General features: G+C 30.8%; 2 protein-coding genes across 3 annotated transcripts; both read right to left on the bottom strand.

Moving 5' to 3' along the window:
• Nucleotides 1-4,289: 4,289 nt before the first annotated feature.
• On the bottom strand, nucleotides 4,290-13,032 carry LOC125861773 (serine carboxypeptidase-like 7). Of its 2 annotated transcripts, XM_049541638.1 has the most exons (15): nucleotides 12,794-13,032; nucleotides 12,565-12,710; nucleotides 11,736-11,812; nucleotides 11,524-11,646; nucleotides 11,172-11,274; nucleotides 10,080-10,117; nucleotides 6,256-6,357; nucleotides 6,059-6,145; nucleotides 5,826-5,978; nucleotides 5,582-5,653; nucleotides 5,392-5,510; nucleotides 5,162-5,275; nucleotides 5,029-5,074; nucleotides 4,654-4,767; nucleotides 4,290-4,564 (listed from the first exon to the last, which is right to left on the bottom strand). In XM_049541638.1, exons 1-14 carry the CDS (start codon nucleotides 12,970-12,972, stop codon nucleotides 4,684-4,686), a joined length of 1,443 nt encoding a protein of 480 aa, XP_049397595.1. In that variant the 5' UTR covers nucleotides 12,973-13,032; the 3' UTR covers nucleotides 4,290-4,564; nucleotides 4,654-4,683. The 2 variants fall into 2 exon arrangements, 1 of the variants encoding a protein (XP_049397595.1); XR_007445985.1 differs by lacking the exon at nucleotides 5,029-5,074.
• A 2,714-nt stretch (nucleotides 13,033-15,746) lies between these two features.
• Nucleotides 15,747-17,066, bottom strand: LOC125861788 (uncharacterized). The gene is made up of 2 exons (XM_049541653.1): nucleotides 16,854-17,066; nucleotides 15,747-16,132 (listed from the first exon to the last, which is right to left on the bottom strand). Exons 1-2 carry the CDS (start codon nucleotides 16,979-16,981, stop codon nucleotides 15,898-15,900), a joined length of 363 nt encoding a protein of 120 aa, XP_049397610.1. The 5' UTR covers nucleotides 16,982-17,066; the 3' UTR covers nucleotides 15,747-15,897.
• Nucleotides 17,067-25,317: the final 8,251 nt, after the last annotated feature.

The raw sequence follows: 25,317 nt of genomic DNA on the forward strand, positions 1-25,317 counted from the left end.
AGCACAAAGCCATAATGTGCTGACTTTTAAAGTTCATGTCAATACCTTGACTATTATGTGTAGGCAGTGACATTTTATATCCCTTAAGCAGTCATAGTTCAAGTCTGAAACCACTACGACTCTGGAGTAAAAATTACTATTTTACTAAGTGGAGGTTCAATGAAGAGCACACCTTCATTATGCATGATAGTCTTCCTTCAACTAATAGACTCTCTTGATTAATATTAAAATGAGTGGGAGATTGTTGGTAATTTAGCATTTTAAATTAATAAAATTTGTCATTTGGAATGCCTCTGTGTCCGTGAGTGGCAGCTTTCTTACATATTGTTTTAAGTAACATTACTATCCACTCATTATGTGCACATTTTGGGCTTAATTGCTCATTATTTTGGAGGAAATAAAACGTTGCTGAGAACGTTGGTGGACTGACTAGGGGTGTACAAAATCGAACCGAAAATTGAATTAAATCGCAAATTGAGTCAACCCTAAAAAAAAACCCGACTAGTGATTTGGTTTGACTTGGTTTGGTTTTGAAAAAAAAAATCGACTATATTTGGGTTGGTTTGGTTTTAACTAAAAAAAACCAACCCGAGACCAAACCAACCCGACATTATATATATAATTTTAAAATTTTATTTTATACATAAAAATATTTACTTTGATATTATTTTTAAATATTTCTTATACATTGTCATAGTTTTTATTTTTTAATATATTATTTCAAGTTTGAAACTTAGAATTATGAATGAACCAATAAAAATTATAGTCCACAACTTAGAATTATGAATGAGCCAATAAAAATTATAGTCCCCAAATGTTGGTAATTATAATAAAGCTTAAATCAAAATCAAATTAATACTAATGCAAAAAGGAAACCAATTCAACACTAAGAATGACAATAATATTGAATATGTGTTCTTTAGTTTTACATTGGTTTAGACAATTAAAATACATAATCTAATTTTAATTTCCTTTAATATTTAGTCATGTAACTAATGCTTTTTAAACTTAATTTTAGCATGATTTAGTACTTTTAAATTATGATCATTTTCATTATGACTTGTTAATTTGCAATATTTGTTTTACGCGATTTCATTATTATTATTTTTGTTGGATATTTTAGTGTCATTAATCATATCATATTGTATTATATTTTTAAGAAACAACTTAGATAGTTGTATTTTGGTAGGACTAAAGAAATATTTAAAGTACAAGTAAATTATATGTTTGTATGAATACTTTACCGGAACAACCCGAAAAACCGAAAAAACCCAAGGTTGAAAAACCTGAGTTTTATTGGTTTGGTTTGGTTTATGAATTTAAAAATCCGACACAAATAGTTTGATTTGATATTTGAAAAACCCGAACCAACCCGGCCATGTACACCCCTAGGACTGACCATGGGCAGCACATTTGTTGTCTGTTGTTAACATTGGTTATCAAGCATCAATTCCATTCTTTATTCCTCAACTATACCTTGTAACATATTATACCTTGTAACATATGTAACTCCTAAGGCCATTATCTTCACTACTTAGTACTCCATTATCTTCCTATTTATTCCTAGGAAGACTTCTTCTACTATAAATAGTGGTGGTCTTCATTTGTTTAACACACAAAAAAATATAGAGTGCATAAAGTTTGTTAAAAAAGAAAGTTCTTATTAGTTGAAGGGAGGTGTTTCTTTTGTGGGGCTTTAGACTCAACTCTTGTCCAAAGTTGTTGAGTTATATTTTGTGATTAGGTTGTTGTAACCTGGAGGGGACAAGTGAAGAAGGACTATTGTTGAACCGGTGAAAAACATTTACTGCAGTGGGTTTGAGTCTCCTTAAAGAGAGCGAGATATCTACGCCTCAGCCTGAAGAGATTTATTTCTTCATTTTTATTTTCAATTGTAATCTTGTAATTTTTGTTATTTTGTAATTTTTCACTAACAAACAACAAATCACCAAGAACAATTTTTATTTTGTTGAAAATGGACAATTCAATTTATATCCTTGGTATTGGGGATTAAATGTTTACCATAATAAGTTTCTTGAAAATATTTAAGTCACCTAATAAATATTACTCCCTCTGTCCTAATTTATGCGACACATTTCATTTTTTTTTAGAATCAAATAGTTTAAGTTTGACCGAGAATTTGCTCATGAAATTTTTAATTTTTTTAACCTGAAACTTATATATTTGTAAACTACGTAAAAAGTACTATAAGTCAAGATAAGTGACAATTACGGTCAAAAATAGTTTTGTTTGAATCTCGAAATTCGAAATATGTCACAAAAATTGAGATAGAGAGAGTAAAAATTAGGTGGATTCCTTTTTTATTCAAGAGTTACGCAGGTATAGTTGTTTGTGTTTCGAATTCCATTCCTAGAAATTTGAGGTGGAAATCAATTGCTAAAAATCTGTTAGAAGAATATTGCAAATGAAATTTTCATGTCATCAAGAAATAAGGTGAAAATATTTTTATTATGTAGAGCATATGAATGTATTTATATAAATTAGTTTTTGGGAATGTGCATTGTGCGTTTATTCCTTGTAATTACTACACGATTTCTATATAATAAAAAAAAATTGAATTTTCGTAATAGAAAATATGTGTGTATTTCACGCTACTTAGTATAAATATTTGTAAATGATTTAAATACAATTACAATATGTATAAATAGTTATTCATAAAATGAAGTAATCAAAAGAGAAGGAGTGTAACACCAAATTAAAGCTTAACATCAAATGGACAATCTGACAATCATATCAAATAGTTTTAAGAAATTGTATCATTTTGATACGTAGATTTCACATGAGTTATTAGTTGTGAAGATGACATATAACGTTTGAAGAGAATATATAAAAATTTATCAATATCCATTACATTATTATAGCATCACAATAAGTTATACAACTTCAGATGTACATTCTATTCATCCCACAAATATTCGAAAATAAGATGAAATGGAGTAGACTAAAAACAATAAAATGGCTAATGAATTCTAAAACGTCGTTTGGTTGGAAATAAGTTATCCCAGGATTAGTTATCCTAGGGTTGGCTATCCTGGGATAACTTATCCCACCATATATATGGGATAACTTATCCTATCACTATGATATAAATGGTGGGATAAGTTATCCCAAACATGGCAACCAATTAAGATACAAAAACTTTATCTCATCACTATTTTCTTATCCCACCACCATTTTTTTTATCCCTCACACCAAACGACCCCTTAAATAACAAAAATTAAAGAGAGAAAGTTTCAGTTTAAAAGAATGGAGGAACTTCCTCAATAACTAACAAAAACATAAATAGATTTGGTTTTTTTTTGTTGCATATGTGATGATCAATAACATCCATCAGCAATCATCCATCAACAATTATACATTAGAATAACTAAGTGTATGCATTAACATAAAGTGACTATGATGAGCAATATAATTACATCCACCAATAATCATCCATCAACAATTATACTAATATAAAGTGATTTTGAAAACAACTTTTTGGTATGTATAATTACAAGTCATGAATTATAAAAGTCATTTAAAAATTGATGATATACATAACATCTATGAGAATTGGATTGGTTAAAGTTGGGATATATAAAATTTCTAACTAAATCTAAATATGTGTGCCATATTAAGATGTATGATAATTCAAAGGGCATTTTGTTGTTTAATATTTAAGGATATTTCAATTTTTAAAGGATATAATTTAAAGCATTTTGTTGTTACGAAATACTTCATCTACCAAACTCCATTTTAGAATTCTGTGAGTTAATTCTATCTAAAAATATAATGGATTAATACCAGATAATTATTACTTAATATTGTATTAATTAGTTTTTTTAATAATATTTAAATTTAGTGAAAGAGTAAAATCGTAATTCAACTTTGAAGTTAAGATCTTCCCACTTATAATAATATATGATGATGATGTAATCATATAGTTTAAATTCATATTTCAAAGTTAACAAGATAAACTTATATTTCAATTCAAATTTAATATGTTTTTTCATTTGAATTCAGTTTGCAAATATAATGACTCGTGATTACAATGCTGATATTATGAAATTGAAGCCTAAAGGATCGAGTCACAATCTAGATTTGTTGACAAAAAAACTTAACAAGTTGAGAAAAGAGTTTGTAAATAATGAATAAACGCCTGTTATACAAATCATGTAGCATAGTTTGTTTAAGAAGGTGATGAATAGTGTTTTCTAAAAAATTGATGATAAGTGAGAATGAATAGCTAGATGGAATATTATCAAGATTTTCTTCTGATGTAAAAAGCAGTAAATTTTTTTGTATTATGAGAATTTTGAAATTCATAGGTGTAGTGTGATTTGTAAATTTGTTGCAAAAAGATTTCCTAGTCATATTGGTTGTGAAGTTTGTCGTTACATATATTAATTTCATGGTATTACTAAATACCAAACATAGTACTAAATAATATCTCATATAACGCATGGATTATTTTTTCTAATACACTTTACCAGACGATCCCCAAGAATCTATAACAAAGAAGTTCCCTTCTTGTGAACCAATGGTGAAACAAGCTTCCTAGAAACTGGGGTAAAAATACATAAGTTGGTGAGTCGAAAAGCTCAAAAACATCAAATTATTTCAAAAAGACGAGAGGAAGATCCAGCAACTAACCAGCATCATCTATTCCAGACTTGAGAAGACCTAAAGTTGTTTGTAAGATATCCATTTTGTAAGCATGGTTAAACATTCTAAAGGTTTCCAAAGAGGAGCCACATGACCTGATCCCTGAAAATGATGGCATACACTACAACTTCACACACTTAATCCACCAAATACCTAAGTTGCGCGAACTCTTCACTTTCGATGTCGCACCCGTGTCGAATTCTCCAAAAATACACTAGTTTTGGAGAATCCAACACACACGTTGACATTTTTGAAGAATCTGAGCAACGTAGCCAAATATCACTAAGGAAATTAAATATAATTGGAAACATAAAAGAGAGTTTATGAGAAGAATTAAAGTGAAAGTGAAGTCAAGAAACTTACCTTCACAGTGGCAAATGTCAAATTATTAGAGTAAGACTTCGTGTAGCTACAGAACAATGGAAATAAAAGATGAAACAACTTAAACCTCTCCATTTAAGGTCAGAAACAAAGGAAGAAACATTTGGTTACCTACCCAGCAACTTGGCCATTTACAATCCATTTCCGCCAATCATCAGTAACTGAGTAGTTAAGTGATCCAATCCATGCTTCAGTTGAAATAAAAGGAATAGTCAAATCATGATCACCACTGCAATTCCATATGTATGTGTATCAGTACACGATAATGACATGGCAATGCCCAGCAATAGATAAGATCATGAGATTTGTTTTTGCAAATATAACATTAAAATGTAGTTGTCATACCTGTATATAAGTGACCTATAACCTTTGGCGCTAAGATTGGCGTGATATGGTACAACATTGTAGACATTGTATGTGAAAGATAAGTCTCCCCTGCATCGTGTCCAATTTTGAATGGTTCCCTAAAATTGAACTTTTGAATTACTTATCACTTCGTTTAACGTGTATGCTTTTATCAAGACAATTGATAAACCTTTCGAACATGAAGAGCCTCTTGAACACTATCATCATTGGCCCAATGAACAGAAAGCTTGCGCCAGTCCTCCTACATTTGTAGGAATAAAATATTCATATGGAAGATTTGTATACCTCCACTACATTTGTGTGCAATATTGAATGTGTAAGGAACCAAACCAAAAAATAAACTATCTAAAATAGAAAAAGATTTTAAAATGTAGTTTAATATCTAAATGAAACTATGGATTATGAACACTTACAAGACATTTAACTCCGGGAAGCACCATTGAATTCTCGAGTTTCTGGAGCTTCGCATAAAGAGATGTTCTGCGGCCAACTGATCTGTATCTCTTTAACGAAACACTATCACAAAGAGGCTCTAGAATGTGTTCTTTATTTATTCCCTCGCATAACTATAAGTTCATGGCTTGTATTAATTTTCATTTGAAATGAGGAAAATGGTGTGCTGCATGAAAAATGAAACTGTGTGAACCTTATTGAATGTCTGAACGCTATTAGAACAAGCTGAATTGTTCGGAGCTATATTCTGATATTCTCCTCTACAGTTGGACACTAACGCCTACAAAGAACACACAAAATTAAAGAGTTAAATGGAAATGCAATAACAAGAAGGAAAGTGATGAAGAAATTGCAGTGGGAAGATCAAAGCAAAAGCAGGTATAGGTTTACCTTGTACAGGTCATCAGATAAAAGTCCCATACCATGAGCAAATGGGATCCTATAGTTTAATTCATCTGGATTAATTGTCAAAGGATTTCCAAGTATGTAACCCTACAATTTTTTTCAAGTATGAATTGGCATCTATAATATAACTCATCTCATGTTATATGCTTTATAAAAATAGCAGATAGTGCAATTTACAAATAGTGTGCCCATTGTGGTTAAGTGCAATTCACAAATAACATGTCCATTTGTGGTTAACATAGACAGAGAGTCCTGCACATACAATTCTATCGTCCTTGATATTTTCTTACTTCATTGCCTTATCATATGCACATAAGCTTGGCTTGGATATAGTCAGTTGTAATGTTGTATGCATGCAAGCGGAGTGGTTTACTTATCTCATGTGAATTTCAGGGCTAAGTTGCTCGAACTCGGGTATGAATCCAGAGATTGGATCCTCTATGATCTAAATTTTAAGATTCGGGGATACGAATTCATGTATGGATACGGGTGCGGGATTCATCTTAACATAATTTCAATATCTAAAAATAGAGTTATAAAACCTAAATTATGAGATATTATATGAAAAACTTGAGGCGAAATATTGATCAAGAGGAGAACCCCGAAAGGATATAAAAGGAAAGGAAGTGGCAATAGAAATTCATAGATACAAGGTATTTCATTTTCTTTAGTTTCACCTTAGTTTTTGTTTTGATTATAGAAATCATCGAAACTGGCTGAAATTTCTCCATCGAATTCGGTCAAAGTACCCAAAACTAGTTGACCAGATCGGGTACGGATTCCACACCCACATCGTGTCAACACAAGTGCGGCACCCAAAGTGAAGAGTCCGAGCAACTTAGTTTCACGGTGCTACATCCAAATCAAATTCAGTAACCGCATAACATGAAGACGTTATTAGAAAAGTAAGTTCATTCTCTTACTAATGTGACAACAAAATTAGGAGGCAGAGGAAGGTTGAAGAAGTATTGGGGAGAGGTGATAAGATAGGATATGACACAACTTCAGGTTACTGAGGACATGACCTTGTATACGAGGATGTGGAGGACATGTATTTGAGTAGAAGGTTAGTAGGTAGTGTAGTGTTGTCTTGCTTAGGGTGATTGGTGTTTGCCATTGTACTAGTTGTAATATTGTAGTTCTTGTTTTATACATTTATCATTGCTTATTATTTTTTTCAATTACCTATCCTCGTATGTTGTTTATTGTATTTCGATTATCGCACTATTTTCTTGTTACTTGCTATATTTTCTTCATTGTCTCCTTTGTACCTGAATTTGCTACACTTGAGCCAAGGGCCTTTCGAAAATAGTTTCTCTACCTCCACAAGGTAGTGGTAAGATTTGCATACATTCTACTCTCCCCAGGCCCCACTTATGGAATTTCACTAGGTATGTTGTTGTATAAGAAGCATACACTGAAAACATGCCTCAAGAAACTAATGGCTACACATAAATGGCTAAGAAGGTTGCAATCATCAAGGACCTCGTTAATGAAAGCTTGAGCTTCCGCTACATATACTTGAGGCACATATTGCATGTTAGGGATTGCAGCGTGTGCTGCTGGTATATGTTGGGCAGCTTGGTATTTTTGGGTACACGAGGTGGTTTGGGTTAGTGGAGTAGTTTGGTCCAGTGAGTTAGTTTGGATGACTGGAGTTTGGGTAAGTGAAGTTTGGGATGCATATGGAGTAGTGAAGGGTAAAGGGTTGGCTTGTTGTGGATTGTTTTGTGGAAAGTTAGGTTGTTCAGGGTTGGTGGAAGCAGTTGGATTGGTCTTGTGAAGGGAGGGGTTTGGTGGAAAGTGTTGAGGAGTAAGAGAGTCAACATGTGGAAAAAGAGGTGGAACAATTGTGTTTGTTCCATGCTCGAAAAGTGGTGTGTTCAGGGAGATGGACAAATTGGTGAGGTTTCCGAGCATGGAACAAACACAACTATTCCACGTGTTGACTCTCCTACTTCTCAACACTTTCCACCAAACCCCTCCCTTTACAAGACCAATCCAACTGCTTCCAAACAATCCACCAACCCTCAACAACCTAACTTTCCACAAAACAATGCGCAACAAGCCAACCCTATACCATTCACTAGTCCATATGCATCCCAAACTTCACTTACCCAAATTCCAGTCATCCAAACTAACTCACTGAACCAAACTACTCCACTAACCCAAACCACCTCGCTTACCCAAAAATACCAAGCAGGCCAACATATACCAACGGCATACACTGCAATCCCTAACATGCAATATGTGCGTCAACTATATGTAGCAGAAGCTCAACCTTTCATTAATACTGTACATTTAAAATACTAAATTTGATGACCTATTATGTAGTAGGTGATAGTGGTAGTTATAAGTAGTCTTAGTGGTAACTGTTGAAGTGTGTGATCATCTCATATATAAGTTTAAGTTGTTAAAGAGAACATAGCAGTAGTATTGGTTTTCACACTAACATTTTTTTGATACTGAAGTTGAGTCAGACAATTTCTATGGTCATCAAAAAATGCATCCTGACAATCTTTTCTTCCTCCCTGACGTCTGTGATGATTGCACAACAAGAGTTTTAACAGAAGGGATCTTACAACATGTGTAAAGTCAAGGAGGAGTTTTGAAGACGGACTAATGCAAGGAACAAGTTACTAAAGTCAAGCAAGTAGGAGTTTTATAACTTATAAAATATGGCGCAAAACATAAACACGGTTCTATTATTATTATGAGTCAAAAAGAAATAGAGCACAATGAAGAAAGACAAGTCAAATAAGGAAACCGAGTTGACAAAGGAGACCAAGCTGGACAAGGAGACCAAAGCGAGTAAGGAAACTAGACAAAAGACGCGGTGAAGTCGAGTTCGAGTTGAACAAGACTTTGAGGAGTTTTGATCTATAAATAGGGCAATATTTTCGTCAGAAAAAATTGCGCACTTACATAGAGAGATCATCAAAACACTATCAAAGAGTTTTTGAGAGTTTTGTATATTACTTGGGGTGCTGCGAGTTTTGTAAGATTGTAGTTAATAGTTATTGACTATAATTGAGTGTTAAGTGTAGGAAGAGTCTAACAAGTTGGAGCAACTTGGAAGACTTTTTAGAAGACTTAAACCTAGGGTTTTTTGTCTTGGGTAGTAAGGGATTAGAGTTTATAATTCCTTAAATTACATAGGTATCGTTGTGTAGTTTGAAGTTGTGATAATTAATACGAAGTTGTGAACTGATTATTATTTACAAAATTGTTTACCACTATTATCAAACGTTAAGAACAGGTAGTAAGTATGTGTTCCTTTACTGAATTAAGGAGGTCATAATTCTAACAACATGTGAGAAAATAAGACAGAGGAGAGAATTGAGAGAAACTAAGCCTATTATACCCTCAAGCTACTGGTTTAGATAGGGAATATCCAAGTGCAAAAATAGGAAATAAGTATTTTGACTACACAACGAAAGAATCAATCTAATTAATTCAGACTAATCCTAAATACTAGTCTCATTTACAACATTCTTAACAGGCATATCGGCGAACCACATAAATCTTGTTTTTCTTGTTCATATGATTCAATTTTCATTTTGTTCTTCTTTTTCCCCATGATTTGCTCCCTGTCTATTTCCTGACTATAACTCTAGTGTCCAAGCTTGTTTGATTGCACAAGTTAAGGGAGAAAATTTGGCAAAAAAAAAAGGTTTTTAATCAGCCACATCCATGTGGTAGGAAAATATGTCTATCTAAGTCACTTAGTGGCACCCCCTCGTCAATGTACATGTGTACACACACAACATACGTCTAATGCAGTAGCGAAAGACTACAAAATCACAAACCTTAAGATTAATCATTGGCTTGGTCTTCGCATCATTCCCTGCATGATAAAAACTTCTAATGAATGTCAAAAGTAGAATTATGTGTAGAGTAGAAGTGCATTGAAATCCTTCTAATTGACTTCAGATGGAATACTTGCACAGTGAGGAGGGAACATTGAACTCTTTATAATACATGCATATACAAGACAAACATTTGAAAGGAGCATAATTCATTATAGCAATCCAGTGTGCAAAATTTCTGGAATGAAGAACCTACGTCAAAATATGATACATAAAAGAAGAAACAAAGAGATCACATATTGATTCCACCGCTTACTGTCACTACTATAACTTTTTAAGTTAAATGCTGTAAAAGCTAAAATTCATGAAAGCTATGAAATTAAAGTGTAACACCACAACTGCAAATGTAATGCAGCAACAATAATATTTTGTGACAACTCTATGATTTTTTTTATTCCTATTATTTACCTTAAAACATTTGAAGTAGCAAAATTTACTGATACTGATAAATATCTCGGTCAAGCAATAAATAAAAGATAATTATGCATTTTGTTAGCCCAGGGGTTCGTAATTTATCTGGTACTTACTTACTTTTGATGATAACAACAAATTGAGAAAATAAATTTTGATTAAATTTTTATCTAATGAAATTTTCTATTACGACAGGAACTAAAACAAGATAAATATGATTATCCGTGCATTGATCAAAACTTCTACTTTGTTTCACAATCAACTGACTAGTACATGAATGAAACTACAATAGATCACACATGTACTAATCACTAACCACATCTTACTTCTTAGTATCAGATATATAAACTCAGGCAATAAAACAATTGATCCAAACTACATAGATCCCTTTTTATATAGGTCCAAACTAGCATACACATCCTAGAGTAGCATTTAGACAAATTCAGTTCATAACTGTAAGACTTTATTTAGTTTTGAACTTCAAAATTTGAGGAGAAATGTTGTAGCATATAATTATTATACGAAATCAAATCTAGAATGAAAGTAGATCAATAAAGAAAAGAATAAGATTAAATTAAATTCTTGATGGTGAAGTCAAGTTTTCATCCTTCAAAACCTTACCATTAGATATTGTTTGAACAACAATTGGAACAGTTGTCCCAGAGTACGAGTCACCGCCAATATATATTGGATTTTGAAGGAACTTTGAATGATTAGCCAACCACTACAAAATGCCAAAATACAAATATTAGCAAATTAATGCAAAATGTAGAAAAACAACGTAGAAGAAAAGATGGAAATTGTTATAAAATCAAATCGTGCATGATTAAAAGCAAAAGCTATTTAATTTCAACTACAATGGAAATTCTTTAAAACCAAATCGTCATTCATCTCACTGATAGAGAAGTAGGAGAACAACTAAATATGCAAATAAAAGAGCACAAAGAAACAAAAAGAAAATGAAAGAAATTACCTTTTGAAGAAATTGGTAAGCGTGTTCACCAGTTTGTAAATTATCTGTTTGATTTGCCTTTTCAGTTGTTGCATAAGAGAATCCTGTCTTCACTGGCAAATCTAGAAAGATTATGCTTGCCACCTAAACCATTTCATTTATTGGCATTTCAACAATCTAGAATCATTCAAAATTTTATATGTACTTTCTTAAAGAGTAAGGTAAGTGTTCACCTTGGTCCATGAATGGGTATTCAATGATAGAGTAGGTAAACTACCATTATACTCCATATCATCAAAGTGCAGAGGACCTGGATATGATGGTTTACCAAATTGGATTGATTAGTCCTCGCAGCTCTAGGTTTTCAATTATTAATATAATAATGAATATAGCTGTTGTTATGTTTACTACCTATTGTCTCTTGTACTTTCATTATGTACCTTTTTAGTTTGTTTTTGTCTTGAGACGAAAGTCTATTCGAAACAGTCTCTGTACCTCATCTGTGAGGTAAAGATAAGGTCTTCTACCCTCCCCAGACCCCACTCTGTGGGAATAGGGTAGAATGTACGTAGACCTTATCTTTACCTCACAAATGAGGTACAGAGACTGTTTCTAATAGACTTTCAGTTCAAGACAAAAACAAACTAAAAAGTACGTAATGGAAGTACAAGAGACAATAGGTAGTAAACATAACATCAGATAGTAGCAGAACCGTACCACAACCAAATATTACTACCATCAAACTACACGAAAAAACATATATCAACAAAATCGAAGAACAAGAAACTACAAGCATAGCACTAAGACTACTAGTAAGAAGCATCAAGACAATGCACTCCTACCTACTAGCACGGACACACTCTTACCTACTAATTTTCAATCTTAATCCGTGTCCTCCACACCTTCTTATATAAGGAGAGACTAAAAATAAACTTATAAAAGGATTACAAAATCAAATCTCTCCGACTACACCGAAGAAAAGGGCTAAAAGAATTTCCAAGTAAACATAAAAATTAAGTGAATACTACAACTACTACTACATATTATGATGAAGTATATTACCAAATTCCATAGTCAATCCTTCAAGTGAAGAGCAACCAGGTCCACCTGTTATCCATAGTATAAGCGGGTCGGTTTCAGGATCCGACTCTGACTTCACAAAATAATAAAACAGTTGCACTTCCTCACCTTCACCAACTCCTATATACCTATCATACACAGTAACAACACAACAAATTACAAATACCATCTTGTACAAAAAGAATCCAAAAAAAAAAAAAAAACTTCTTACCCAGTATCTAGTTGAAAAGGAAGAAAACCGAAGCCAGGCAAATACTTGACTGAAGAAGTTGATACATCAAAGTGTGGAGGTGGAGTTCTCTCCAATGGAAGGAAAAAGAGGTAAATGATAAATAGAGGGTATACATATTGTAGATAACTCAACCCCAAAATCAGTTTTCCGACTTCCATTTTCTCCTGCGAAACCTTCTGCACTTTCTGTTTTTAGGTACTCTCTTCTATTTATTACGAGTTCCTCGATACTAGGAAATTTTGACTTGTGAGGAATTTTACTATCGAAAAAATTACAAAAATATCACCATAACTTCTATTAAATGTGATCAGGTCCTCTAAGTTTATCACTCTACCTACCACCAGCCGGTCTTACATCAATTTTTTTAAGAAAATGATCAAAATGGTCCGAGCCTCCGAGGGTTGAGATTATTTGATCCTTGATGTATTCACTTGATGTTATTTTTTATTACTGATTTTAAGTTTCTAGTTTTGAAAATATTTTTTAAACTTATTGTACTTACCAAATTCTTCAAAATCATTGTTCTAAGGGGTCGTTTGGTTACTGGTTAGAGTTATACAGGTATTAGTTATGCAGGTATTAATTATGCATGGTTTAGTTATGCATGGTTTAGCTATGCGAATATTAGCTATTACAATACATGGATTATTAACTATTGAATATTGAATTTGTTGTAAATTAGTAATATATATTATTAACAAAATAATAATACATGATAATTAAATATGTTGAATATATTTAATAATATATATCGCTACTATTCGATTAACTATGTGCCGTCAAAATTCATACAACCAACTTCTAATATTAATAAAATATTTATATTTACATAAATAAATACAAACTGTACGTACATATATATAGAAAGAAATAAAAATTGTTTGTATATAAAAACAAATAGAAAAACAAACGTAGTAAGGAAAACTGTAAAGTTCTCAATTAAAAAAAAATAAAAAATATTAATAGGGTAAATATGTAATAATACCCACATAACTTATTCCACCTACTATCTCACATAACTTATACATAGATTTCCTCATAAGTTATGTTGGTATTAATTATGTAAGACAACAAAAAACACAACCAAACACCGTATAAATATATATATGAATAATTTTTATATAACATTCAAAATCGTATCAATCAAACATGGTATAACTTATATTGACCTTTATACCTAATACAAAACATCTACCAAACATAATAAAGCTAATGCAACTTTTTATATATGAATAAGATATGTCTTATATACAATAACCAAACGGCCCCTAAGTGTTTTAGAAATACAGGTTAATAACAATTATTCCTACGATGGCAACAAGCATAGAAGCAAAAAACACACGAACAACAACTGCTTGGGTTGTGGCATTTGTAAATGAAAAGAGCTATGCGATAAAAAGAGGCCTCAACAATTGCCACGTGGACATATGACTTGACATAAAGATACGCACATGGTAAGAAACAATTAATGCGAAGAGATGCGGATCGAATCATAAGGTTTTTGAAAACGAAAGAAAGCTTAATCAACCTAATTAACTTGTCTTCGATTAGAGCTGTCAAAATAAGATTGATTTATTAAGTCGGTTCAATCCAATCCTTGAATTATATAAGATTGGGCTTAATATTTTAGCTCATTTAGGAACGAGGCTTTTAGGCTTAACCTTATTTGGACCGCTAGCCTCGTAGGCTCAAACCGCGAGGCTTAGAGGCCAGTTCATGGGCTATGAATGTTAAAAAATATTTATTATAAATATTTTAGTAGTGTTTTATTTGTAAAAAATTTATTAATAAATATCTAAAAAAATATAAAATCAAGTCTAACTCTTTTGTAGATCTTCTATATTTTAGGGTCATTAGCCCATTAAAATCAAACATATTTTTGTTTTTATGCCTAATTTTTCATTTTCCCTTTGTTGTCTTGTTTATGAAAAATTGATTATGTAATATTTTTTGCTCGGATGAATCTTACGATATTGTATCATGGCTATTATGTATTTTTGTAGTATTCACTGAAATATGTAATTTATAAATTAATTTTTATTTGTATTGATGTCATGTTCATCAGAGATCAGCGTTCGATACTCTTAGATACTCTTTCTAAGACATCAATGTTGTTCATTTTTTGGTTGAAGGGCCAACTCGTCCCAACCGTGACCCGCTTAGGACTGGGTTTGGCTGTTATTTTATAGGCCCTTTAATTAAAGAGTAAATTTTAGGTTTAGCAAACATAAAAATCATATTTGTATACTATAACTATAGTTTGTATAATTGAGCTCCATAGCAAACATAACGTTTGTTATGGCTATTAATCTGTATATTTTGGTATACATATACATAAAAATTTGTTTTTGTATATTTCGGTATACAAACTAAAACATAATAATTGTATATAAACAAAATTGGCAATCTATTTTGCACGTCAAATTGAAATAAGGCCACCTTTTGATTGCAGCCAAGGCAAGAATGCCACAAATGGTGTTTAGCAACTTGAAGCAAATGTTTTCCCTATCTCATATATACAACACATATGTATACCAAATGGGTCTATTTGTATATTTCGGTATACAAATGAGATGACAAAAAACATGAAATGTTTGTTGCGAATTACAAATAAAAGAAACTATGGCTATAACATTTAATTTGAATTAATAATTTGTTATTTCATATAATTTTTCCTTAATTAAAAGGGTCAACCCTCCTAATCCATTTAACTCTCTAGCCCGTTAGGATTGAATTGGATTGGATTGGGTCAGCCCATTTTGACAGCTCTATCTTTAATCTTATTTTTATTATCTAACTTTATTTGCACCTATATGATTTTTCCGACAAACAAATGTTGTATGTGACTTGTACATATCCTTCCTTTAAAACCTTGAGACTTTTTCCTAAATCAAACACATAACCCCATGGAAGTTCAAAAATATATATAAATGAATAGCTTTTATGATTGGTTTTTAACCATTGATCTCATTATTATTGATAGAATTGACTTGTAATTTTGCAAACCTTTTAACTCAACTATGTAAATTAAAGAGGAGCAAGAGCAATAATTTCTCTCTTAATATACATAGTGATCGAACAAACTATTCAGATGGTACTTCTTTGACAGGCTTCCCTTTCTCTCTTAGCTTGGCGATGGACTCTTTCATAGCCTCCTTTCTCCTCTTGCTAGCTAATACTTTAGCCAACACACCACTCACATTTGGATCCTTTTTCTCCATTGGCGGGGGTGGTGGAGGCCTTCTTGAAGCGGCATTTGCATTGTTGTTACCTCCATTCAGCGCCGCCGCTACTCCAGCCAAGCTCAATGCCAAACTCCTGCATAAATGCCATATATTTTCAATAATATCAGCATTTCTTAGCGTTGTACTGCATGTCAGCTAAATTTATAGTATTAGACTACCTATTATTACCTATATATATATATATGAACTTCTCATTTTGCATATTTGTAGTGCTATGCCTAGTATTTTTAACTGACTACATCATATCTTATAGATCTAATCCAATTGACAAGACTGATAGAAACCATGGGAATTTCATAATGTATAGTATTGTATCATATTATATTATTTTATCCATTTTACATAATGTGTACATCAACAATTTGAATAATAAGCCTACACGATAAAACACGGATAGAGCCGTAGGGAGAAGAGTTATTATGAAAATGTTGGGTAAATGATAAACATATATGATTATTAAATAATAAGTAAAGACAAAATGAGAAGAAAAGATTAAGAAAATGACGCAATGATATACCAAATCAGTGGCTACACAAAAACGAGACTTTTCATCGTTACCTAACAATAGATTTAAACGGTACAATACAATAAAATTTAAGTAAAAAATCAAAACAAACATTGTATTTAAACTAACAATACAATACGCAATGGATAACAACCATTATATTCAAACAAGCTAATTAAGGTGTATGGTCTAGGATTAGATTCATCTCTACAAGACTACAACATATATTGTCTTCATTCTTTTGGGAGTTGGAAGACAAATAATTAAATAAATTAAACGTATAGCTAACCTGCGAGAGACATTAATCTTTGCGTCCAATTGACAAGCCAAAACTTTAAAAGAACTCAAACGGGCATTCTTCTTGGTTGATAGTGAGGTTAGTGTAGCTGCTGCTGTAGGGGACACTGACTGAGCCATAATTTTGGTATGTGTGTGTGCATTTGCTTGGTCTAAATGAATTGGACATTTCTATAAGTCAAGATCGAACACGTACCACACAAAACAACAAATGTTCTTATGTGGTTTTAGGGATAATACTAAGCATTTGGCATTCAAATTTTATTGGTTGCTTCTTGATAACTTCTTTTTTGGTGGACCCCAACTTCCTTATCTATTCTATTTCTATCTAGCTACACCAAAGGCTACAAAATACCCTAAACCATTCAAAATAAAAATTAAACGGATAATTTTAGAATATTCTCTTCCTAATTTCTTATGCGGATTATGATATTGCTAGTGAATATTTATGTGCTTTGTGCAGTTATAAATTACAAAAAATATGTTATAAATATAAAAATACCTTATAAAACACTAATTTCTTATGTAGATTATGATATTACTAGTGAATTAATATTTATGTGCTTTGCCTGATTATAAAATAGAAAAATATGTTATAAATATAAAAAGGAAAAATTATGCGGTTAAGCAAACTTATACTATTTAACTAGGGTACATGGCCGCGCTTCGCGCGAGGGTTAAAAGATATCTGTTAAAATATTTTTTCTTGTAGATTAATTATTGTTGGGATATATACTATTAACCACGTGTTTAGATATAGTATTTATTATAGAATAATTATTTATTTATTTTAATAGATCATATATTCGTTTATGGTGCTTGTTTACTTATATAGTAGATGATTTAGTGTATAGAGTTTAAGCTTATACACAGAGGATTAAATCATCGGTTCTTATAAGTATAAAGTTTTTTTTTTTGTTCACAATCTAAGATGGAAATTGGACATGCCATCGGGACGATTGTAGCACAAGATTATATGTAGTTTATCTTGATTATGGGAATGGTATAGTTCTAACTTCTTGTGCTAGTGCATTTTGTATGTATTGAACGGGACCGAGTAGAGATAGTTGTTTTAAACTGACTGACAAAAGCATATTCTCTAAACTATTAAATGTACTTATATTCTTAATCCTGATATAACTATTATGATCTGTATATGTTAATCATCGTTTTGATTTATTAAACGGTGAGATTCTAAGGTGGGTCAATATTCCTGGTAGATTGGATGATGATAATATATATTGGTGAAATAATAAGTTAGTTGATGGAATCCATGTCTCGGTATAGAGATTGATGATATGCCTTTTTGAGAAGCTTAAAAGTTTTCATCGTGTCAAACCTTGCAAGTGGATTTAAGAATCCGACACATGAAATAAGTTAAGCAATGCTCTAAAGGAAATTGATTATTGAATTAAGTTCGTCAGTAATTTAATTTATTGATTAGTATCTATAATATTAACATGGGGAATTTCAAAATATAAATAGAGGACTGCAATTACGAATTTCTAGTGGAATGATTTGTAATTTATTATGGTAAGAATAATTCAAATTAATTATTTGGAATTATTTTCATAATAGAAAGTCTCGGTAATTAATTTTGTGGTCCCTACTGTGCCCATATTTATCTAGAACTCAAAATTTATTGTAAAGGGAAAAAGGAGAAGCATGTGTCTGTCTTTCTCTATTCTAAGGAAAGGGAGAAGTATGTATCTTTCTATATTCTAAGGCAAGGGAGAAGTATATCACTTTTTCTATTCTAAGGAAATGAAGAAGGACATGGCTTTTTCTTTTCTAAGGAAAGGGAGATGTACATGTCTTTCTATTCTAAGGAAAGACATGGTATTCTTTTTACTTGGACTAAGAAGAAATCTCTATAAATAGGGATTCTTCTAACCCTTGAAAAATAATTTTTTTCCATAAAATACTTGTCCACCCAAGTATTGAGAGGGTTCGGAAGTGAACTTGGGATCACTGTAGAAGACCGTAGAACTGTGGTCTAGTTTGTGGACTAGCTTATGAATTTGCTTGAAGTTTCTAGCTTGTCAACTAGCTTGTGGATTCACTTGAAGGTATCGGCTCACGCTTCAAGAGGTAATTCCAAAATTAAATTCAGAAAGTTTATATGCCCTAACATGATTGTACTTGTTCTAGTATAAACAATGTGTTGTCTATTATTCATGTAAGTTGTATGATTTTGGTATGCTTCCACTGTGCAAATAGTTTTTCAAACAATTATATTATTATATTATCCGACCATATCATTATCTCTTTATTTGAAATGATACATGCTCTATTAAAAATTACTTTATTTCCATTGCACTGAATGGGAAATTGTTAGTATGTTTTGATGGTCCTCCTTGCTTTTTATTAAGATGCCAAAGAGATTGAACTTTTATATTATAATATCTATCATGAATACTTTTGTGAATGTGTTTGAAATGTTTTTCTATGTAAAATAACAGTAAAAATATAAAGAAATACATCAACAATGTCCTATCATTTGTTATTAGATTGATTTTTAGAAAATATATTCTCTAATAAAAAAATATTTCATCTCCCTATAACATTGAAATCAATTCATGAAAAACGTCATGTCATTCTTCTCTGTGTATATATTTTTTCAATCGCTCTTGTTCCTTTCTGAAATATGCAATTCGCTATTGCATAATATTTCCATACATCACTTCAATCGCTTTGCTTGATTTTGCAGTTGCATTTGTATTTAACAATAAATGTTTTGTTAATTGTATAGAAGCACAACTTAATATAGTTATGAATATTATCATTAATACTTTACCTTGACAATTCTCCGAACTAATTTGTTGGGGATGATCCATGATTTTTTTTTATCCATTGTAGTATTTTTGTATAAGTATTTGTCAAAGTCAAACTAAGGATAGAGTGTTGCAATAAAATGTAATTTAAATATAATAATATTGAACATTTGAAAAACTAACCTCAATTAACCACTATGAGCAGATGGTGACTATGAAGATAAATGGTGTGTCTTGATGTTTTTAATTTTGTTTGTGGTATTTATATCACTTTTTTTATTTGTTGGTTGTGCTTTCCATTTAATTGTTTAAATGATGAATTAATTATTTGAATTTGTTAAATGTTTGCGTAAAGATAAGTGTCAAGATTTTGATAAATAATTGGAGGAAAGTTGGGGATTTGGTTTGATATTTATTTATTTTGAAAGATCTATTATTAGTTTATTATGTAAATATAGTAAATGAAAAGGTGTAGAGGATTAGTTTAGGATGGTGTAATTGTATAAAAAGTAATTCATAAATATGCAAGTTCACTAACACATAATATTACATGATTCTGTAATATTGTTGGTATTTTTCTCTATTTTTCTCTTTTGAAAAATTAGTGTATTTATACAACTTTTTTCCTTACTTGGTTGTGCTCTCCGTTTAATGCATTTAAATAATGAGATTGTTTTTTAAACAATTCTATGGAGAATTGCTATTTATAGATTGATTAATAATGAAAAATTAAGTAGAAGGAAGTTGAGAAGACACGATATTTAAGTAGAGAATGCAAATAGATAGATACTTTTTTTGTAACTCATGAAACACACTTTTTCTTAAAAAGGAATAATAATTATCATTTGCAAAAGTAAATTTTAATAAATTTTGTAATAACACTCTATCTTAAAGCACTATAATCAATAGACATTTCCAATAGTGAAGATGCACTGAAGCACTATACGGAAACCTATATACTCCTAATTTGTAGTAATCTTTCAAACAACAAATGTTAAATATTTAATATAATTACTATCTATTTTTTTTTAAAGAGGGAATAAAAAACTTAAGAACTTCTAACCATAATAATAATAATAATAATAATAATAATAATAATAATAATAATAAAAAAAAAAAAAAAAAAAAAAAAAATTAAAATATGAAGATCACAAAGTTACGTATTAAAAGTCAATTTTCTATGAATTACTATATTTGAAAAATAATTAACTTTACATTCCCATGTTCTATCATTATAGTTAATAAAAATTCGGTCCACATAACTATAAAATTACATTTACATGCTTTCTTGAGTAGTGTACTTGTATATGTTAACTCCATTTTCTGCTTTTATTTTTAAAAATATCCAAACCTTAAAACACAGTAAGTTAACCTTAAGCAACAAAAAAAATATAAAAATAAAATTAACTAATCAAGAATATGTAGAAAAAAGTGATACTATATTATGCATGTCAAATCATTTTACCTCGTAAAAGTAAACTATGTAAAAATGTCTAATATATTCATTATAGATCTTTTTCCTGCAAAATCAAATCAAAGAAGATAAAAAATTAACCAACCAATGAGACAAAAGAAGAAGATTAAAAAAAATGAAAATAAAATAATCATCATATATGTCTCAAAATAGGTTTTTATAAGTGTGATTTTGATGAGTTATAAAATTGTATATTAAATAATTTGAAGGTTATGAATATGAAAGGTTAGAAGTTATAGATGTTACTAAATTAATTATGAATTGAAGAGGTAGGAATTAAAGAGATGATTTTATAAAATAAAATAATTAAAAAAATTAGAAAAATATCAAAAAAAAATAAAAAATTCTTGACCATTGAAAAATGTCATATCACTTTTTTTGTTTATCTAGCTTTATATATATACATATAGATTTAAAAGACATATTCATTAAAAATAGCAAAGTAACCATATTTAATTAGAAACAAAATCTTTTTGACCAATGCAGCAGTAAGGTTCTCTCCACCTAATTTTTGTATTAAATCCTTTTCTCATTATTACACCATTTAAGTTTCTTGTTCATTGCAACATGAGAAACTAAGCAAAATTAAGAGTATTAAATGCATGAGTGATCGTTGAGTTCTTTTGATATATATAGAATATAAATAAGAAAAATAGAAAAAATGTTTTAAAAGGGGAAAAAAATAAAAATGCAATGGAGGCCATATAGAGGTGCCACATCACCTTTTCTATATTCAACTTTATATATATATATATATATATATATATATATATATATATAGATTAGTCATCATAGTTATAGTTTGCTAGAATTACCATTCGCGACTAACATTAACCATTAATTACGTGGGCTGACTTCGAGTTTGTATAATTCGCCACATTTGTATATTTTGCAACTAACAATTCTTCGTTTGATTTGTATTTGTATACGACGGTTTGTATTTGTATATGACGATGATTTCCTTTGGTTCTTCAGTTTTATCACCTTATACATTCAAATTTTTTTTTTTATAACTTTTTAAAGTTTGTATAAACGTGTAGTTTTTGGATTTTGTATAATATAATTTGTATATTTATTTAGAGTTCATATGTTTATGTTTGTATCAATTCGGTATTTCAAGTTTTATCATATTTGTTTAATTCCAGACTTTGTATTACTCAATTATACAAAAACACGTGAATTATTTAAATGTACCCGCGAATTATACAAATGAGATGCGAACTATAGAAGTTATATTATTGCCCTCTCTTGCTCGCCTCTCTCCTCCCTCTCCCAATCCCGCTCACCAGATATACAAATACATATATACAATTATCTAACCAATATACATATACAATTCACCTCTCTCCCACGATCTGCCCTCTCTCGCTCGCCTCTCCCAATCTCACTCGCCACTCTCCTTCCTATAACATATAGCTATAAATCGTAATTAACAAACTATAACTATGGAACGTAATCAAGCTATTTTTAGTGGCTATATGTGAAAGTTTCCCATATAAAAATATGTTATAAAGAAAATTATCAATGCATAAGTAAAATAAACATATAAATATAATTGTTTATCTTTAGTTTAAAACATTCATTTTGCCGAGGAAGGAATTTTACCAAAAAAAAGAAAAGAGCTAAGGGTAAAAAAACATATCTAAACTATCCCTTTCTTTGAGTTGTATACTTGAACTATTAGTAGTGTAAATTTACTACCTAGATTATCACTCAATATTAAACGAAACACGCTCGACTAATATATGATGGTATGTATACTACACACTGTATCTTTTGTTTAAAAATTATGTCATGTGGCATACTTCACTTGGAAAAACATTACCACTATAACAAAAGTTAGATAAATTATTGATAATTTTATCTCAGATATTAAACTAAAAAGAATAATAATTTAATTTTAGATATGTTTTTTCTCTTTCATGCCCATTAAAATACCTTGCACTTTCACTTAACACCAACCTTTATTAATCAAAGAAAAAAAACACAAAAGGGGATTATAAAACAACAAAAGTTTCAGCTCAAAAATCAACTCTCTAAAAGAATCTCTCAATGCTTGTGTCACAATGAAGCCAATCTGACCCTTGTCAAGTGTAGGGACTTTTTGCTTCTTTTGTTTTGGGATAAAAAGTAATAAGCCCCCTATTATCTAAACTATATTTTTCCATAGCATTTGCTAGAATCACAATATTAGAATGCTCAATAAGGTTCCTAACATCCATCATCACAGTGTTTAACGATTCCATGCTAAGGTAGTTCTTCCTTTTATTATGCTAGTAATCAGGAGCGAATCACTTTCAAGAACAATTGTCACGATCCAAAATTTTAGATTATAATGACACCTACTAACATCCCATCAGTAGGTAAGCCGAACCTATAGCCCGGAACCAGGAGGCATAAGTACCAAACTATTGGAAGAGAAACATATTGAAAACAAGGAACAAATATTAAAATAAAATAAAGAAAGATAATCAATATATACATAAGACATCCCAAAACCTGGTATCAGCCGATATTCGAGGTACTAATCAAAATAGGAGTAGAAGGTAAATACAAATATACAGAACAGAACCGTCTTTGAATACAAGAGACTAGTCCAGCAAAATAGAAGGAGATGGACAACTCCACTCTTTAGGAGCTTACCACAAGTCTCTTGTAACATCCCGTCTTAGAAAGAGCTAAGTTTAGAAAGAACTAATTTGGAAAGAGCTAATTTGAGATTTTTCCAAGTTATGCTTAAGTTGTGAGTTTTGGGCCAACTTCAAACGACCATAACGTTCAATACATGATGAGCCATAAGATATCAAGTGAAAGGTCTTGGAATCTTTTTTCCAACGCCACCGAGTTTGCTAAGTTTTGAGTTCGGATAAGGGAGATATGCCCGTTTGAAGTCAACTTGTCCAGTTAAGGAAAGTTACCCGAATTAATGAGCAGCCTGGAATGCCTAGTAAAAGATTTAGAAGTATGAAATCTTCAACATTTGTCACTAGAGATCTTGGGTACAAACCAACAAGTGGTGCGAAATGGAAGGAAAAACAAGTTATGACCTCAAGGAAACTTGAAGAAATAAGGGGTAGAAAACAAATTGAGACTAGGTTTAAGACTGCACATTTGAGCCAAGAGAACTCCAATGCTCATAACATCTAATGCAATCTAACTTGTTTTGGTAGATTTTTGGCAATGTAATGTCAACATTATGTTTTGTTGGTGTTGATTTGGTTGTATGTATTGTTTTTAGCTGTGACTGCATTTTAATTTTTGGTGTTGATTGATTATGTAACAGCTTTGACAACTATAACTTCTCTTTTAGTTAATGATTATGCAGCTATGACTGTCTCTTTATTTAGAAATGCTTCTCTTTTAGTTTATGGTAAATGATTTTGTGTTTATGAATGGCAAGTGGTGACTACACTAATGATTCTTTAACAGTGACTACACAACCTGAATTTGCAGGGTATTTGTGATGTTTTAGATAGTTGAGCAGGTAGTTGTAGGACACTAAATGTATAGTTTATGTCCTCACTTCTTTATAAAACCAAATACTCATCAAAAATAAATGAGACAAATCAAGATAAAGCCTTGCGGCCAACATTTTTGGATGAGGCTCCTCTCCATTTTTCCCAAGTACCTATTTGGATGGTAGCCACATGTCATAATTAAGAATTAAAGGTTGAGATTTAATTACCTAAATTAAGGTCTAATCATGATTAAAATAACAAATAATTTCTTCATTTACTTTTAAAAAAATGTTAATTCCATAATTCTTGCAAAAAATCTCCATTCATAAATATATCTAAAATTTCTTGTTATTCCCATTTACTATGAGCTCTTTTTTTTTAAACAGTATTTTCTTTATTGCTACAAAAATTATTATTCTGTTTTGTTACTGAATCGGTAACTCAATAAGAAGAAAAACTTTTTAAGCTTATATTTTTATTTATTTTTTAAATGTTATGGATTATACAAACATTGCACTGCAGCCAAATAATAGCTAATGTTAATTTTGGAGGAAAGAGAAAAAAAAAGGTGAAATAAAATAAGAAAAATAACATACTCTTCAATAGGTAATGGTCAAAAAGAAAAATTCAAGGAAAAATGCAATAAAAAGATTAACTAAAAAAGAAAATAAAAGTAACATCCTGCGTAAAGAAAAATTAGGAAGAAAACTTTTTTCCCATAAATTTATCAACAAATAGTATGTTGCTAAG

The sequence above is a fragment of the Solanum stenotomum genome, chromosome 4 (assembly GCF_019186545.1).
Source record: "Solanum stenotomum isolate F172 chromosome 4, ASM1918654v1, whole genome shotgun sequence".
Taxonomy (NCBI): domain Eukaryota; kingdom Viridiplantae; phylum Streptophyta; class Magnoliopsida; order Solanales; family Solanaceae; genus Solanum; species Solanum stenotomum.